The sequence below is a fragment of the Rhinoderma darwinii genome, chromosome 4 (genome assembly GCF_050947455.1).
Source record: "Rhinoderma darwinii isolate aRhiDar2 chromosome 4, aRhiDar2.hap1, whole genome shotgun sequence".
Lineage (NCBI taxonomy): Eukaryota > Metazoa > Chordata > Amphibia > Anura > Rhinodermatidae > Rhinoderma > Rhinoderma darwinii.
Window position 1 is genome coordinate 347,148,078 of NC_134690.1, and position 17,924 is coordinate 347,166,001.

Here is a 17,924-nt window from a genome sequence, read left to right on the forward strand (position 1 = left end):
CCCCCTGTAGATAGTGCCACACAGCACCCCTTGTAGATAGTGCCACACACAACCCCCTTGTAGATAGCTCCACACACAACCCCCTCTTGTAGATAGCGCCACACACAGGGCCCCCCCTTGTAGATAGCAACACACACAGCCCCCTTGTAGATAGTGCCACACACAGCCCTCTTGGTAGTTAATACACACAGCGCTCCCTTGTAGATGGTGCCACACAGCCCCCCCCCCTTATAGATGGTGACACACAGTCCCCCCTTGCAGATTGTGCCACACAGCCCCCCTTGTAGTTAGTGCCACACAGCCCCCCTGTAGATGCCACACAGCCCTCCCTTGTGGATGGTGTCACACAGTTCCCTTATAGATGGTGCCACACAGCCCTCCCTTGCAGATGGTGCCACACAGCCCCCATTGCAGATGGTGCCACACAGTCCCCACTGCAGATGATGCCACACAGCCCCCCCCCCCTTGTAAACAATGCCACACAGCACTCCCTTGCAGACGGTGCCACACAGCCTTCCCTTGTACGGAGATACTCCACAATGCAGACGGGATGTTTGCGTAGGCCGGAATGATCCAGTAACATCAGGGATCCTGCCCCTGCATCGGATAGGCTGCGGGAGGAAATGTGGCACTATTTACAAGGGGGACGTGGGTGACACTATCTACAGTGGGGCTGTGTGACACTATATACAGGGTGGACTGTACAGCACTGTCTACAAGGGGGCTGTATGACAGAATCTACAGGGGGGCTGTATGGCACTATCTATAGGGGGGCTGTATGGCACTATCTATGGGGGGTTGTATGGCACTATCTACAGGGGGGCTTTATGGCAGAATCTATAGGGGGGGCTGTATGGCACAATCTACAAAGGGGATTATCTACAAGGGGGGCTGTGTGTGGCATGGACGGGAAGAGGGGGCCCAGTCAAAAGTTTGCTATGCGGCCCAAACTTTCCAAGTTACGCCCTTGCACTGATGTACACAAGTTCTAAGATGCTAACATAATGAACCTCAAAGTTTGCATGGCATGGAAAGGATACTGTCCTGGGAACGCAGTTCTTCCAATGTTGCAAGTGAATGTTCCATCTCTCTCGAAGCCTCCTCATCCCCTGCCAGCATGTCTTCGTCCTGCTCCAGCACAAACACACGAAAGAAGTAATACAGTTATTGGCAATGGCTGAAAGGAGTTCCAGACATGCTTTTAGTCTTTACATTAGTCCTTTGGGAATGTGGAGATAATATATGTTATCTTACTTTTCAACAACGTAAAGGACTTCATACGCTGCCCCTCCCCCCCCCCCCATCCAACAATACTGGAAAATTAAATACAGCAATGTGTGAGCTTAAGTACCAGAATAAAATATTTAAATATTAAACAGATTTTTAAGTAATGCTTTACTTTTTTTAAATCATGGAAAATGCAATAAGGAATATTTTTTTATAATATTATACACTCTGCAAAGAGCACCAAATACCCATACCTGATGTCTGAGGCACATGTGTTTTAATGTTTATGCAAATTTTCTCAACAGCATTCCTGCACATTTTTACTAGTAATTAGCAATTGCAATGATCTAAGCCATATTTAGAGTAGCAAGACTCTAGGTGGAAACACTGCAGATTTTCCGCAACGGATTTCATTGCAGAAAATCCGGAGCGTAATACAGTAGCAGCAGTGTGCGTGAGAATTGCACAAATCTCATCCAAACACAGCGGACAATATCCGCCAAAAAAAGTTCATAAATTGACCTGCGGTGTGGTTTTTGAAGCTGCAGCACGTCAATTTATGCTGCGGAGTCGCTGCTCTTCTGTTGCAGGTTTTCCCCATTGAATTCAATGGGAGGTAAAACTTGCAATACAAACAGCTATGTGCTGCGACTCTTGCGGAAGAAAACCACCACAAATGAGAAAACAAAAAGCTTTTTATTTCTAATTAATAAAAAAGCTTATACTTACCCACAGCCAAAGTCAAAGCGACTCAATCCTGTGCTCAGCGCAGCCCGGCTGCAGGGAGGCTGTTACGGATGCCGAACTGGGCTGCACTCAGAACAGAGGGACGGGTCGCCATGTCAATGCCTGAGTTGTGAGTATAAACTTTTTTTTTTATTCCTGCAGTATTTCCGCAGCGGACATGCCGCCTGGAAAACTGCACCACAATTAGATGAAGTTTTTCTGGCAGAATTCCCTGCTTTTACGCAGTGTATCCGCCCTCTGTGTTCCTAGTCTTAATGTTCAATAAAGGTATTATCTCTCATATCATAAAAAACACCAACCTAGTAACTAATATACAATAAAAAAACATGGATGACTAAATTTGCATTGGAAATCTCTCTTGCCAGTTACTTCCAATAGTACTGAGTGGTCTTTCAATCAAGTTACTCAAAATGAATGGTTGTTATAATAGCTCATCATTTACAAAGAAAAATAATACTGAAGATCACAGAGTGTTGCCTCCTTAGTCTAACAGTACATTAGGAGAAGTACATAGTTATATACAAATAACTATAAATCGCATTTTGCAGAAATTTAAGGTTATAAAAATGAGTAAATGTAAAACCTAAATTGAAGTTCCTTTTCCCATATGGTAGTGCCCTTAAACATTAAATGCCAAATCAAATTTGCCACTCTATAGCTTACATAACCAAGAGCGTGAAGAGGTGATTGAACTGGTAGAGAAATGGTTGTCTTTGGCAGAGATTGCATGTGAAATGGTATCTGTGAATTAGCAAAGAAATGTAGGTCGGAGTGGAATCGGATAGAGCTTGGTAAGTTATTAGGGTGAGGATTTTAATTTGGATTCTTTGTGTGACGAGCAGCCAGTGGAGGGACAGACATAGACGGGTGGAATTTGTGGGATGGAAGAAGAGGTAGATGAGTCGTGCGGCAGAGTTAAAGATTGATTGAAGAGGTGGTAGTCTGTGTGCTTGTACGAATAGTTAGGTAATATCCTGTGTGAGAAAGAAACGGATAGAGGAAATGTTTTTGAATTGGAAATGGCAGGAGGTAGTGAGAATGTGGATGTGAGGCTCAAATGTGGGGGCTGAGTCAAATGTTCTCCCTAAGTATTGTGCTTGTGTAGGGAGGGAGAGCAGGGTGTTTTTAATAGATAAGGATATTTCAGGTGTGGGAACCGATTGTGTTAGGGACAAGAAGACAAGCCCAGTCCATGTTTAGTTGCGGGAAGATATAAAGGAGCAGATGACTTACAGAAAGTCAGGGAAACCAGTTAGTAGGGTGTCTATGTTTGGGACTGATTTTTATGTATTTACAATCAATTTTGATCAACAATACACACTAGTTCTATCATTTATTGCTGATCTTTTCATGCAAATTAATCCAAATTATTTTTATTACGTGTAAATGAGCCTTAGAATAAGACTCACTCCTGCTGTCTATTACTCAACTCAACTCGCTCCAGCGCCGGATCCCAGCTTGCTGCTGCGGCTTCGGCAGTCATCCACATCGGGTGGCTAGGGAATTGGACGCTCTGCCGTGTGCAGCGGTTTCTTTCTCTCCTTCCAGCCGCAGCTCAGCTAGTCTGTCAGTGGATATCCTACACTCCGCTGCAGGACTGTCTTGCTGCCATGGCAACCGCTGCGACCCTCTGACATCATCCAGGTGACATATTTACAGAAGTCCTAAGCCATGTCTCCTTGCCTGCATATCAAGTTATAGCTTTGCCTAAATATTGATTCTATTATTGTTATTCACTCTATTCCTGACCTTGACCTTGTTCTCGCATTACACTCCTGTCTCGCTCTTTGGATTTGTTGGTTGGTTTCTGTGGTACTACTGGTATATACTGACTCTTGACTATGGTTCAGTCTCATCCTCCAGCTTGCCCCATCCTGACTACTAATACGTTCATGACCCCTGACTACAGCGCACTAGTCACCAACAGGTGACTATTCTGGGCACCACAACCTGGGAATTCGACTGGAAAAAACCATACCTCCTTGCAGTGGGGGGTTTAAGGGTGAATAAGGAGGAGACTCCTAAGACTCAGCACCCTTGGCAAGCCAGGGCCAAACCAATTAGAGGATCAACTTCTCCGGTGAGAAATGTAACACTAATAATTTCCCGTGTGGAGTTGTCAATGTGAACACACCGTAAAAAAAAATTACATGGTCCAGGGATTCCCCTCCAAACCCTTTTTCACATTATTCCGGTATGTGATTATGCTGTCTCTTCTTTTCCTTTTTTTCTTATATAGTTTGTATTTGAGACACTACTACATCTCGCATATTATTGGGTGGCTCACGATTTTGTTTTGGTATATTCCCCTCCAAACACTTACACTCTTAAATCCAAGTTAATAAAAAAACTAAAAAATGCTGAAATAAGAGTAAGGCCACACAGTGCAGCCACGTTGCGTTTATGTTGCGTTTTTAAGCCACAGCAAGTCATTTTTAAATAGAAGTCAATGGTGAAATTTGTGTTCTGGACGGACAGACTGCTGCTATTATATTACAATGTGTTTTTTGTGCGGTTGACCGCATCTTCATAATGTCCGACCGCATACAGTTAATGACCGCGCTGCCAAAGTTGTTGCTGAACTGCTTGTGTTTTTGCTAATCGTTCTCCAATGCATTGTAATGAACTATATACAGGCGGCATCTAATAAAGTTTAACACCAGTGAAAACTATGTCCATAAACTATGTACGTAAAAAAACGCAACAGAACAGCAGCATTACAGAGACAAAAAACGCATGCAGTTGACCGAATGCGGTTTTCAAACGCAACAAAACTGCAACAAAACCGTATCAACAATGCACTGTATGGCCTTACCCTAAGAAATAACCAACAATTAGATTTTAATATAAAAACATCCCATATGATGACAGAATCAAATCATAGTCAATTTGTAAAGAGTTTTTTTCTGAATATATTTAATACAGATTTTCTCAGTATAATCTAAACTAAATTAATAAATTATAATACACTAATAGCTATAATATACTTCATCCTATGCAATTAAAGGTCAATTACACTAAAACAAATAAAAAAAAAGTAGACCCCAAGTTCAAGAAATTCTAGAAAGCGGATTCTGGTAAGAGAACTTAATTTACAGTAAATAATTGTCATGGATTATATAGGATGTCAGTTTTCAGCAGTGGTATCTTTCAGTCAATTTAAAGGACTTATTCTCAAATGAATTAATTAAACTAGATTATGCTGTCTAGTGATCATGTGCTATATTACACTGATTACATAATTTTATGTTTTAAGCCATCCACCGACATCTGTCAAAAATGATCGGATATTTGCACAGCAGAGAGGAAATCTGGATTATCCGAGTTATATGAAGCTTAATGCCGGTAATACATTAATATACAGTTCAACAATACATCTCCAAATAGCATTGCGTGAATGTTTATAGACAAAAGTCAGTCACGTTTTCTGATGTCATGCATGCAAGTGAGATCTTATTGGTGAAGTATCTGATCTTAGACCAACACCGATTTCCAGACAGAACGCGCTCTATAGAGATTTGGTGATCGTCGTAAGCCTGGTTTTTGCAATCCCTCGATGGTTGGCTGTTATTGCTGGGGGAAAAGTCCATGTGGACACATGGAAAATGTGGTATTAGGGTATGTGCACACAACCTCTTTTCAGACGTAATGGAGGCATTTTACGCCTCGAATTACGCCTGAAAAGACGGCTCCAATACGTCGGCAAACATCTGCCCATTGCTTGCAATGGGTCTTACGATGTTCTGTGCATTCGAGCTGTCATTTTACGCGTCGTTTTCAAAAGACGGCGCGTAAAATTACAGCCGCGTCAAAGAAGTGCAGGACACTTCTTGGGTCGTAATTGGAGCCGTTTTCCATTGACTCCAATGAAAACCAGCTCCAATTACGTCCGTAAAAGACGCCACGAAAAACACATGCACTTGTAAAAACGTCTGAAATTCTGGAGCTGTTTTCTCCTGAAAACAGCTCCGTAATTTCAGACGTATTTGGCGTTGTCGTGTGCAGATACCCTTAGGTTGCACCCTTTCAAAAGAATAGGTAACCATATACAAGGCCATGTTGAGTCCGCAAGAGTGGAACCCAACTTTTTGCAGCAGCTTTCCACTCTGACTCATAGAGGCAAATCCTGGGAACCTCCTTCTATAATGTTCATAAACCCTAATAAAAATATATTTTTTTTATCAGCCATTTGAGAGACAGAACGTATCATGACCTGAGGTCTACAGAAAACGAGGCTGAACAGGAGTGAAATAATGAGATGCACCATAGAGAGACATTGTTAGGAGAAGTGTTGGCTGCAGTTTTATTTTATCTTGGTATAACGTAATTTGTTCATCTGCTCACAGAAAATATTTTTTTCTTTGGTATCCCTGGTAAATTAAAATAGTAATACGTTTGATCGCAATTAGTTGACAAAAGTTTTACAAAAAGTGTAAAAAACAGATTAAAAAAAAAAGAATCCAACAAAGTCTAGCAATACCAGCAGAGTGTAGTAAAAGTTCTGGTCGACTGCGTTATTGAGTCTGTCCAAAAAAACGGAAACCTGCCAGAATGGTGACAAACTGAAACCATTAGCAATGTTTCCGTCACCATTGATATCAATGGTGATGCAAACGTAAGCTAAGGTTTCCTTTTGCCTTTCCGTTAAGGGGTTCCACGACGGAAACCTCAGACGGAACCCCTCAACGGAAAATCAACGCTGATGTGAACAGGCCCTAAGTATAATAAAAATGTTTTAATGGAAATCTGCGATAGGACCGGTTGCGAAGTAGATCTTTTAGCAAGCAGATCAACCACTGATCCTAAAAGGTGCAAAAGCTAGACCTAATTAAGCCTAAAACAATGTGTCCACTTTCTATACGTGTGTGTGTGTGTGTGTGTGTGTGTGTGTGTGTGTGTGTGTGTGTGTGTGTGTGTGTGTGTGTGTGTGTGTGTGTGTGTGTATTTATTTTTCCACGGAAAAGGGGTTTAAGTGGATGTTCCCTCAGGACATAACATTTTATGTATCCTGTTAGGACATATAATCATTACAGCCAGACTGGAGAGCTGCTGGATATAGTGGTTATATCTGGGTGATTCAGCAGCTGGACCCATGGTGATCAGATAATCCTCTGGGTGGCATTCTTTTAAGAAGGGGTTATCCTAAGTAGACAACGCCTTTAAAGGGTTATTCTTGCAAAACCGGGTAGATTGTGCTCCCTTCAGCCCCCTTTAAACTACCACTTCATGGTACGAATTTTACTCATATAAGACACAAGCCTTTCTAACCACTTGACACCTTGGAGCTGGCAATGACATATCTTTTCTCCAATCTCCTATAACCCCTTTAATACATGGCTACACCTCCTATTTAACTTATACTTACATATGGCTCATTCTTTTTTTAACTGAACAAATGACCACATTGAAATACATCTTCATCACTAAGTTTAAAACTTCTTCTTACTTTACGAATTTACAGAACAACCTTTCCTCATTATGGTCTGGCATTTTGTAGCTAGTTCTTAAATAACAATACTGGGTATAATTTGCAAACTTTATTTGGCCTTCGCTACTTATCACAGCTCCTCTATGGAAAATTGCACAGGATATGGTATTATGTGACTGCAAATATAATCTCTTCACAGAAATCACGAGAGCAAAAATCAGAACCATATGGAGATTATTTTGAAATGTAGGTATATAATTGCCCTGCCAAGAAAAAAAGGTCGGTTTTCGGACAAAGGTTCATCAGACTATAGACTATGTGAGTAGCACTGAAAGAAAAGTTTATCACCACAAGACATTAGCCTTCAAATGAACTTGGTGTACAATAGGATGCCCTGACTGGGGAAGAAATATCTATTTTATAAAACAAAACATTTTTTCCAAAGTTGTTACATTTTACAAGTTTTGCCCATGACTATAAAACTTTAGACACACATGTCCAGGTTATACTTATTCTCAACCCCTGGTAATTGTATACTAAGGGGTATGCGAAACAGGTGCAGAGGGTAGCCAGCAGGCACCACCTATACCAGTCTATCTCCATACATGACGGTAGTATTGAAGATTTTCCATCGTTTTCGGGAATATCCTTTCAGCATTGTGAAATTATTTTCCGTAAATCGCTGAAAAGTCGCAATAATATGTGTGGGGACAGCCAGGTTTTGTAGCAAAGATTCGTCTTCTCCTCCACCAATGTGAGCAGAGAAGAAAATGTCTCGCTGCTTCTGGATCCATCCAGACGAAGGACTGAGGACAGATCCTAGTTTATAAGGACCAGCAGGACATATCTGTCCTGATGTGGGAACTAAGTAATGGATTATTATACATTTTTACAATTGTTACCATGATAATGTATAGATAATTTAGAACACAATGGGAAGACATGTCCTAGCCTGGACAAAATAAAATTAGGGAAAATCACAAATGTCATTCTATGCACCGTATTATATAATATTACATATTTAGGACCCTAAACCCCAGCAGTATAACCACATGCTGCCGTTTAAGTGACCTAACATCTAGTGACAGGTTCCCTTTAATGCATATGATCCCTTACTAGATCTTGCTTACCAACTTATCAGTGCATGAAGTTAAAGGCCCGATGGCTGCAGACCCATCCACATGGTCAGGCCCTTTCCTGTTGCAGAGCCTTTACTGCTGCAATTACCTGTATTTCTGCATTGATTACTAATAAAATGTGGTCGTGATTGTTCTCTAAACTACAATTATAGACAAACACTCAATCTAACTAAACTTATAACACACAACAATTGTACTGTTCATGTCTTTTATTGGGGACATTGAGTAAACATCCACAGTACAGGGAGAGAAAGTAAGTGTGATGAGATTGGAAGTGTGGGTTTCACAGGTGCTTTGCTTAGGACTGTTGCTACTCTCTCTAGGAGTGGATGTCCTGAGCACAATGGGCAATCCTGAAAGATGTAAGAAAGAACCCAAGGGTTATAGCACAAGACCTTCTGAAAAGTCTACAAACTGCAAAAACCTTTGTTCATGTGTCCACTAAGAGAAAAACACGGAACAAAAATGGTGTTCATGGCAGGACACCACAATGGAAGCCGTCTCAAGTTTGCCTGAGACTACATGGATGTTCCACAATGCTTCTGGGAAAATGTTCTTTGCACAGATGAGACAAAACTCAAACTTTTTAGCACAAATGCACAACATTATGTTTGGATGAAAAATTTAGAGAATGTCAGGACACAGTCCATGACCTCAAGCTAAAGAGATGTTAGCTGAAGCAACAAGACAATGATCCAGAGCACACAAGTAAATCAACTAAAGAATGGTTGAAAATGAAGATTTGTGTTTTGGAATTTCAAGAGTACTGAGCTTAACCCTAAAATAACAATTTCGGGACATCTTTACTTAAAATTCTACATTGTGCCATTTCTTTGTTACTCCTCCTGAAAAATGTATGAATAAATTGACAACTGGATGTTACCACTCCTCTTCTCAATTGGGGATTCCCTTACATACCCAAACACTATCCAATCAGTGCTGACAGTCTTAGGGTATGTTCACACGCGGAGTCAAAACCGTCTGAAAATACGGAGCTGTTTTCAAGGGAAAACAGATCCTGATTTTCAGAAGTTTTTTAAGCCACTCGCGATTTTCACGGCCGTTTTTGGAGCTTTTCTCAATAGTCTATGAAGAACAGCTCCAAAAACGTCCCAAGATGTGTCCTGCACTTCTTTTTCACGGCCGTCTTTTTACGCGTCTGTTTTTCAAAACGGCCACGTAAAAATCGGCCCATCGGAACAGAAGGCCATTTTCCCATTGATTTCAATGGGCAGAGGTTTGGAGGCGTTTTGCTTCCGATTTTTTGGGCGTTTACGGCCCGAAAAACGTCCGAAAACACTCTGTGTGAACACACCCTTAGGCCTCATTTACACGAACGTGATATACGTCCGTGCGACGCGCGTGCTTTTCACGCGTGTCGCACGGACCTATACAAGTCTATGGGGGCATGCAGACAGTCCGTGAGTTTTGCTCAGCGTGAGTGCGCTGAAAAAAACTCACGACATGTTCTAAATTTCTGCGTTTTTCGCGCATCACGCACCCATTGAAGTCAATGGGTGCGTGAAAACCACGAAGGTCGCACGGAAGCACTTCCGTGCGAACTGCGTGATTCGCGCAAGAGCTGTCAAACTCTGAATGTAAACAGAAAAGCACCACGTGCTTTTCTGTTTACAAACATCCAAACGGAGTGTCTTAGAGATGAGCGAACCGAACTTCACCGGGTTCGGCCGAACTCGTTTTGACCGAACCCGGCAAAAAATTTTCCGGTACGCGACGTCAGGAGACAGTCACTGTCCAGGGTGCTGAAAGAGTTAAACTGGTTCAGCACCCTGGACAGTGACTTCCGATCACAATATACATGAACGTGTAAAAAAAAAAAGAAGTTCTGACTTACCGATAACTCCCGGCTTCTTCCTCCAGTCTGACCTCCCGGGATGACAATTCAGTCCAAGTGACAGCTGCAGCCAATCACAGGCCAAGCACAGGCTGCAGCCAATCACAGGCTGCAGCGGTCACATGGACTGCCGCATCATCCAGGGAGGTGGGGCCGGATGTCAAGAGAGGGACGCGTCACCAAGGCAACGGCCGGGAGACCGGACTGGAGGAAGCAGGAAGTTCTTGGTAAGTATGAACGTCTTTTTTTTATTCAGAGGTTGCTGTATATTGTGATCGGAATTCACTGTCGAGGGTGCGGAAAGAGTTACTGCCGATCAGTTAACTCTTTCAGCACCCTGGACAGTGACTGACGTCGACTAGCCTCATCTCTATGATGGCGGCTGTGCGAAAATCACGCAGCCGCGCATCATACACTGATGACACACGGAGCTGTCAAGTGCCTTTTGCGCACGCAAAACGCTGCGTTTTTTTGCGTGCTCAAAACGCACACGCTCGTGTAAATGAGGCCTTAGACTGTGTGCGTACACACCATGTTGACAAGGGAAATGGTAACGCGTAGTTGTTCATTTATTAACAAAATTCCAGGAGGAATAACAGAGGAACTGTAGAATGCAGAGTTCAAAGAGAAGGTACACAAGAATTGTTAAATTATAAGACAAGTCGTTTACTAAACAGACATATTAGGAGAGCTGACAGATCCAATTTAAGAAAGGTTCCGGTCCATAAAACATTTAGAATACATAAACTATTCTGCCTGTTTCCATTTATATATAGATGGAAAATATTACGATAGTAAATATCCTCTAATATAGATAAAGCCATGTTTACTTCATAGTTTAACACATGGCAATGAGCGAGAAAGGACGTTATAAATAATCAGTGATCAGTCAACCATAACAATTAACTGAATAAATTAGCAAGCCTTCAGTTAGTGTCTTTAAGTAACTTTCCTGCTCAGTTTTTGGCAACAATTTGTTTCTAATTTGTAGCGGATATTCACAAATCTCTCTTTATAAACATTTGTCTTCTATAAAGCTGGTTCTCCTTCAGCAGGTAACTCAGAAGGGAGTTGAGAAACGATCAGATAAGTAAATGCTCTTAATTACAGATCAAACATCTGCTGCGTGTCACCCCCTCCCCCCAGCATGGAGGATACCAACAAGCAGTATGTGGTCAAAATCCCAAACTAGCACACTATGTTCCCCTCCTTAAAGGCACAGGCACAAGTTGATTCAAGAACTAATTTGTGATTAAGGGTATGTTCACATGTACTTTTTTCAGGCGTATTTCGGAGTATAAACGCCTGGAAAACCACTAGCAAAACACGTACAAACAGCTTCCCATTGAATTTAATGAGAAATACACTGTGCTGTTCACATGAGGTTTATTTTTATGCTGCTGAACTCAAAAAACACCTCGTAAAAAGAAATAGCATGTCACTGGGAGCTGATTTCCCATTGACACTATGAAAAAAGCCCCAAAAAACGCCTCAAAAGAAGCTTCCTTTTTAGCTTCAAAAAACATCTTGAAATCAGAGGCTGTTTTCCCTTGAAAACAGCGCCATAATTTTCAGCCACTTCTTTATGTACGTGTGAACATACCCTAAGGCCCTGTTCACACAGAGGTTTTTTTGCAGGCAGAAAAATCTGCCTCAATTTTGCCTTAAGGAGGCCTTTTGAGGGAGATTTTGACCTGCCTGCACTTTCTTGCAGGGCGTCTTTCGTCCGCGGCCATTGAGTGGCGCAGGCAAGAAACGCAGCGAAAAATGATTTCCCTGCCTCCCATTAATTTCAATGGGAGATCAGAGACGAAACCGTGGCAAGAAAGAGAATACCCCTTTTTTCCCCCGCAAGCGGCTAAAAGCCGCTCCGGGAAAGAACGCCACAGCCTCCCATTCAAATCAATGGGAGATGTTTTCGGCCGTTTTTTGACCGTTTCTGCATCAAAATCAGTGCCAAAAAAAACTCTGTGTGAACTGACCCTAAAGACTATATACACCTTTAAAAGCGTTTAAAAAGGTGTACATAGCCTTTAAAGTTGTGAAGTAGTTAATTTATTTTAACTTTTTCTTGACCTTGAAATGAACAATGGAGATTCTTTTTTCCCTCAAGTAACAGCTTTTTCGATACTGCATTATTTTACTGCAGCAGCCTGACATTCTATGCACATTTGGGAATAGCGGCACGGTGCACCAATGCTGGGCACAGAACTGGTTTATAAACCTATGAGATTTTTGTTTAAGGTGGCAGTAAAAAAATTGAAACTGAAGTTGGCATCTGTGATTGCCCTAAGTGGAAGAGGCCGTACACATATAATCCAACTGCTTAACACATATAAATGGGCATATTTTAAGTATGATATTGTACATCTAGTTTCTCGGAGCTGAGAAAGCCATTTTATTGCCTAATAAAGAGCTAGTCCTGGATCTGTCAAAGATGATCGATTACACTGCGAGTCCTTTGCACTAGGAGAGTCACAGTCCTTACTCGCTTTGTCAACGATCCAGAAGCTTATAAACCTCTGTATGCTAAAGAGAAAACAACAAGAACAGATTATATTTTAGGCATCATTGCTCATTTATTTATGCTTTGTAAAACAATTAGGGAATACAAATGTATATTTATACAATGGACTGTTAATTGCTCATATTCTTCACCAGTCCTATGGATGCAGGCATCAATGTGAACAGCCTTCTAGCTACTTACATAGAAACAATTGTAAAGCTATAATTGCTGTTGGACAAAATATGTTGTCGCTACAATAATTCAGTTTGGATTTAGAATTTATATTTTCCGGGCCTTCTGTAAACATATTTACAAGTAACATGAAGGTGAATTATTTTGTTTAATCAGAAGTCTCCAAAACCCCATTTAGGCCTGATTTACACGAGCGTGTGCGTTTCGCGCGCGCAAAAAACGCAGCGTTTTGCACGCGCAAAAGGCACTTGACAGCTCCATGTGTCATCCGTGTATGATCCGCGGCTGCGTGATTTTCGCGCAGCCGCCATCATAGAGATGAGGCTAGTCGACGTCAGTCACTGTCCATGGTGCTGAAAGAGTTAACTGATCGGCAGTAACTCTTTCAGCACCCTCGACAGTGCATTCCGATCACCATATCGAGTAACCTGTTTAAAAAAAAAGAGGTTCGTACTTACCGAGAACTTCCCGGCCGTTGCCTTGGTGACGCGTCCTTGGTGACGCGTCCTTGGTGACGCGCCTCTCTTGACATCTGGCCCCACCTCCCTGGATGACGCGGCAGTCCATGTAACCGCTGCAGCCTGTGCTAGGCTTGTGATTGGCTGCAGCTGTCACTTGGACTGAATTGTCATCCCGGGAGGTCAGACTGGAGGAAGAAGCCGGGAGTTCTCGGTAAGTCAGAACTTTTTTTTTATTTACACGTTCACGTATATTGGAATCGGAAGTCACTGTCCAGGGTGCTGAACCAGTTTAACTCTTTCAGCACCCTGCACAGTGACTGTCTCCTGCCGGGTTCGGTCAAAACGAGTTCGGCCGAACCCGGTAAAGTTCGTTTCGCTCATGTCTAAGACACTCCGTTCGGATGTTTGTAAACAGAAAAGCACGTGGTGCTTTTCTGTTTACATTCAGTTTGACAGCTCTTGCGCGAATGACGCAGTTCGCACGGAAGTGCTTCCATGCGGCATGCGTGGTTTTCACGCACCCATTGACTTCAATGGGTGCGTGATGCGCGAAAAACGCACGATTATAGAACATGTCGTGAGTTTTACGCAACGCACTCGCGCTGCGCAAAATTCACGTATCGTCTGCACTGCCCCATAGAGTAATATAGGTGCGTACGACACGCGTGAAAAGCACGCGCGTCGCACGCGCGTATATTACGCTCGTGTAAATGAGGCCTCAAGCATATGATATTTTTCTATCCTGGTATCGTGTGTTTTAGACACCTTTTACTATTACATTTATAGGGCCTCATTCAGACGGTCCGTGATACGTGTATACTGACCGTGGGGTGACCATATTCCCCAGACCGACCACAGTTCAGGAAGCCGGGCTCCTAGCATCATAGCAATCTATGATGCTAGGAGTCACTTCCTCCCCGCAGGAATTCTGTGGAATTAATTTCATTTGTACTGTTGATTTGTTAGTTATTACAACCAGCAGGCTGTTAAAAACAGCTGAACCTAAGCTCAGTCCCATCTTTCCCCAATCTACAGGTCAGAGGGCCCCGTACTGTAATCATGTTTTCAGTATGGGACAGTTGTCCGGCAGCGAGGCAGGGAATCCTAGCGTCGTACATAAGTATGATGCTAGGAGCCCGGCTCCCTGCACTGTGTTCGGGCCGGTACTTGCGGCCGAAATACATCCGTCAATTACGGACGTAATGACCTCGTGTGAACATACCCTAAGGCAGATTTTCCTCTCCCTGCACGCCGATTTTCGCTGCGTTTTTCGCCCACAGCCATTGAGCGCCGCGGGCATAAAACGCCGTGAAATACGCTTTCTCTGCCTCCCATTGATGTCAATGGGAGGTCAGAGGCGTAAACGCCCAAAGATAGGGCATGTCGCGTCTGTCTCCCTACGGTTTTACCGCTCGCGGGAAAAAGACGCCTCCGCCTCCCATTGAAATCAATGGGAGGCATTTTCGGGGCGTTTTTGACGAGTTTTGCAGCTCAGTTTCCGCATCAAAAAACTCGTCAAAAAACTCTGTGTGAACCCAGCCTTACTGTAAAACTCCTCAAATCATCAACATGACTCTCATCCAACGACTCTCTATTCCTAAAATGTCATTGTTTAAAACGCCAAAAAAGAGTTTATGACAACATTTCTACTAGTCAGGAATTCTAAAAGATGACTTTGGAACTCCAACTTTTCACCAAATGTGCATCAGTTAAAGGGGTTGTCCCCAGAAATAGTGCCATTCTTATCCATGGGCTGTGTATGCCATTGCCGCATATCCTCTTTCAAGTAAATGGTGCTGAGCTGCAATACCAAAGCTAGGGGCAAGAGTGGTGCTGTTTCTAAAAAAAGAAAAAAAAGTGGACCCCTTTTCTTATCCTGGACATCCCCTTTAACTAGATGTCCTAGATAGAATGAATACAACAAAGCCACATCAATAAAATCTTCCATTGTCCCACCAATGTAAAACATGTGGCTTCTTAAAGGGGTTATCCGGGTTATTAAAATTGATGACCTATCCTGAGGATAGGCCATCAATTTTAATAACCTGGATAACCCTTTTAATACAAAGTAATTCCCATTCATTTACTAATAAACACCTTTTTTCCTTGTGTCTTCTGTTCTGCCACACCAGTAAATTCTTCCTTGTATCCACCAAAGCTCCATCAAAAGCTTTTGTTGCGAGGTTATCTGAAGAAGGTCATGCAGGACGCCTGCCTGCAAGTTCAACATACTAGTGTAGACTTTTTAAAGAATCAACTCACTTCCAGAGGGGATATTAACTGCACTGTATGTTGCTTTGAAATGCACAGCGAAACCCTCCAGCTCGGAAGTTGTAAATGTAATGTTCCCCCTTGTATAATAACATGCAATTAAGGTCTGAACTACATGACTGATGAATTATTGCCTCTTGCACTCCCATAGAACAATTTAATTGCATTTTGATTTGTTCCAGTCTTTCTATTAAAGCCTTTCATTATATGGCATTTTGGAACTGGAGTTTACGGCAAACGTTCCTTTCCACAGGTGCATTCTTCCTCCCATTCATAGTGTCCTTACATGGGGTAGTGAGATTATATCATTAAACGCTTAATGGCATTACAAGAATGCACTAATACCTCCCCGGTGGCCCCCCGGTAATATTAACGTTACATCATTTGCCTATATTTGCAGTGTTACACACTCCACTTGGTTTTAGTATTGCCTGTAATGGAGGTTTTGCTGTGTATTTGTCCTTCCTCACAGCCGTATCTATTTATCTTGAACTTGTCAATGGCCTTGACGTGAAATAGCAGCATTTTGATTTATTGCCTTTATTACCGGAAGAGCGTATAGAAAATAGTTATGCTAATCAGATAAGCATTTTCACTTAGGAAACACAGCTTTGGAATTAGCACAGTTCTGTTACCACGTATCATAGGTCAGAGATCTCAAATCTCATTGGAAAAAAATGCTTTAAATACATTCTATAGAACAAAAGCCATAGTATTTCGCTCCAGTTTATATGGGCATGACCTGCTCTTGAACTGCATAGTATTTTATATCAAAGGCTGGAGCCGACTTCAAAAGAAATGTGACGGCCATGGTGGCCAGCTCCAAAGACGCAAATAAATATGAATCACAGAGTTATACACACATAGAGGTAGCAACTGAAAAGACCGTCATGCCTTAAAGGGAACCTGTCACCAGCATTTTAGCTATAAAGCCAGCAATACCTGGTGAAAGTGGGTGAAAAATCATTGTTATCTAAGCTATAAATATGTTCTAAGTAAGCTCTGTAGCTTTAGTATTCCGTTTTTCAGTGGTCCCACGCCGTATGCAAATGAGCAGAAAAGAGTCAAATCTTCATCTGAAAAAAGTCAGATTTTCATTCCTCCAGCGTCTCAGAGTGGACTCCACCTCCTTCTTTTTGATTGACAGCTCCTTAGCCAGTCAGGGCCAGACAGGTGGCAATGGTGGGCGGGGTTAAGAAGCTGCATCCCAGAGGGAAAAATAATTACCATAAAAGGCGGGAAGAGTTTAAACGACGATATTTACAGACAGAGGAGGACTTCAGGAAAGAAGAGAACAGGAACGAACTCTGGACAGCTGCGGCCATTGAGGGGTCAGGCGAGTTTAACAGGTAAGATGTTGATGACAGGATCCCTTTAAATACAGGGGGAAAAAGTTGGCTTTATCATTCACAAACTTTTTTCTCAAAGCACATATGGTCATAAACCGGGATGAGCAACTAGGGAAAAGAAAGAACCAGTAATGACAGCTTAATGAAAACAAACATCATCGGTAATATCGTGTGGCTGGGTAATTTCGTGTGCCATCATATTTTTCGACAGTGTCACCATCGCGCTCAGAGGAGTGCAAGAGATCAGGAAAAAGGAAATCCTCAAACTTAGGGCTTATTTACACGAGTGTGTTAAACATCCGTGAGATGGCCATTGAAACAGCAGCCGTCCCACTGACCTATGTAATTCAATGTGGCCGTTCACACAGCCGTTGTTTCAACGGACCGTGTGAAGGGTCCCTGCGAAAATAGGACATGTCCGTTCTTTTCGCGCATCACGCATCCCTCCATAGACTCCCAACTATGGGGGATGCGTGACATCGCGTCCCGGAGTGCTGAGCACAGATGCACCTCGGACGTGAAAAACTGCAGTGTTTCATATCCGAGATACGTAGCGCTCGTGTGAATCAGGCCTTAATGTAACGCCTTTTAGAGTAAAAAATGGCTCAAGTGGACATTCTATATTCTGGGTTGGCGAGCAATTCAATCCAGGGTATATACCTAGGTATCTTCCTGAGGAAGCCGGTGAGTCTAAACCAGTTCATTCACTATATTTTAACAGGAATCCTCCAAAGGCTGATTTGATGTTT

General features: G+C 42.5%; 1 protein-coding gene across 1 annotated transcript in view; it reads right to left on the bottom strand.

Moving 5' to 3' along the window:
- Window positions 1-17,924, bottom strand: part of SMYD3 (SET and MYND domain containing 3) — a 655,697-nt gene that overhangs the window by 85,593 nt on the left and 552,180 nt on the right. Inside the window, exon 9 of the mRNA XM_075862906.1 lies at window positions 1,041-1,128. Within this exon, the coding sequence (XP_075719021.1) occupies window positions 1,041-1,128 (88 nt within the window). The remainder of the gene's footprint in view (window positions 1-1,040; window positions 1,129-17,924) is intronic.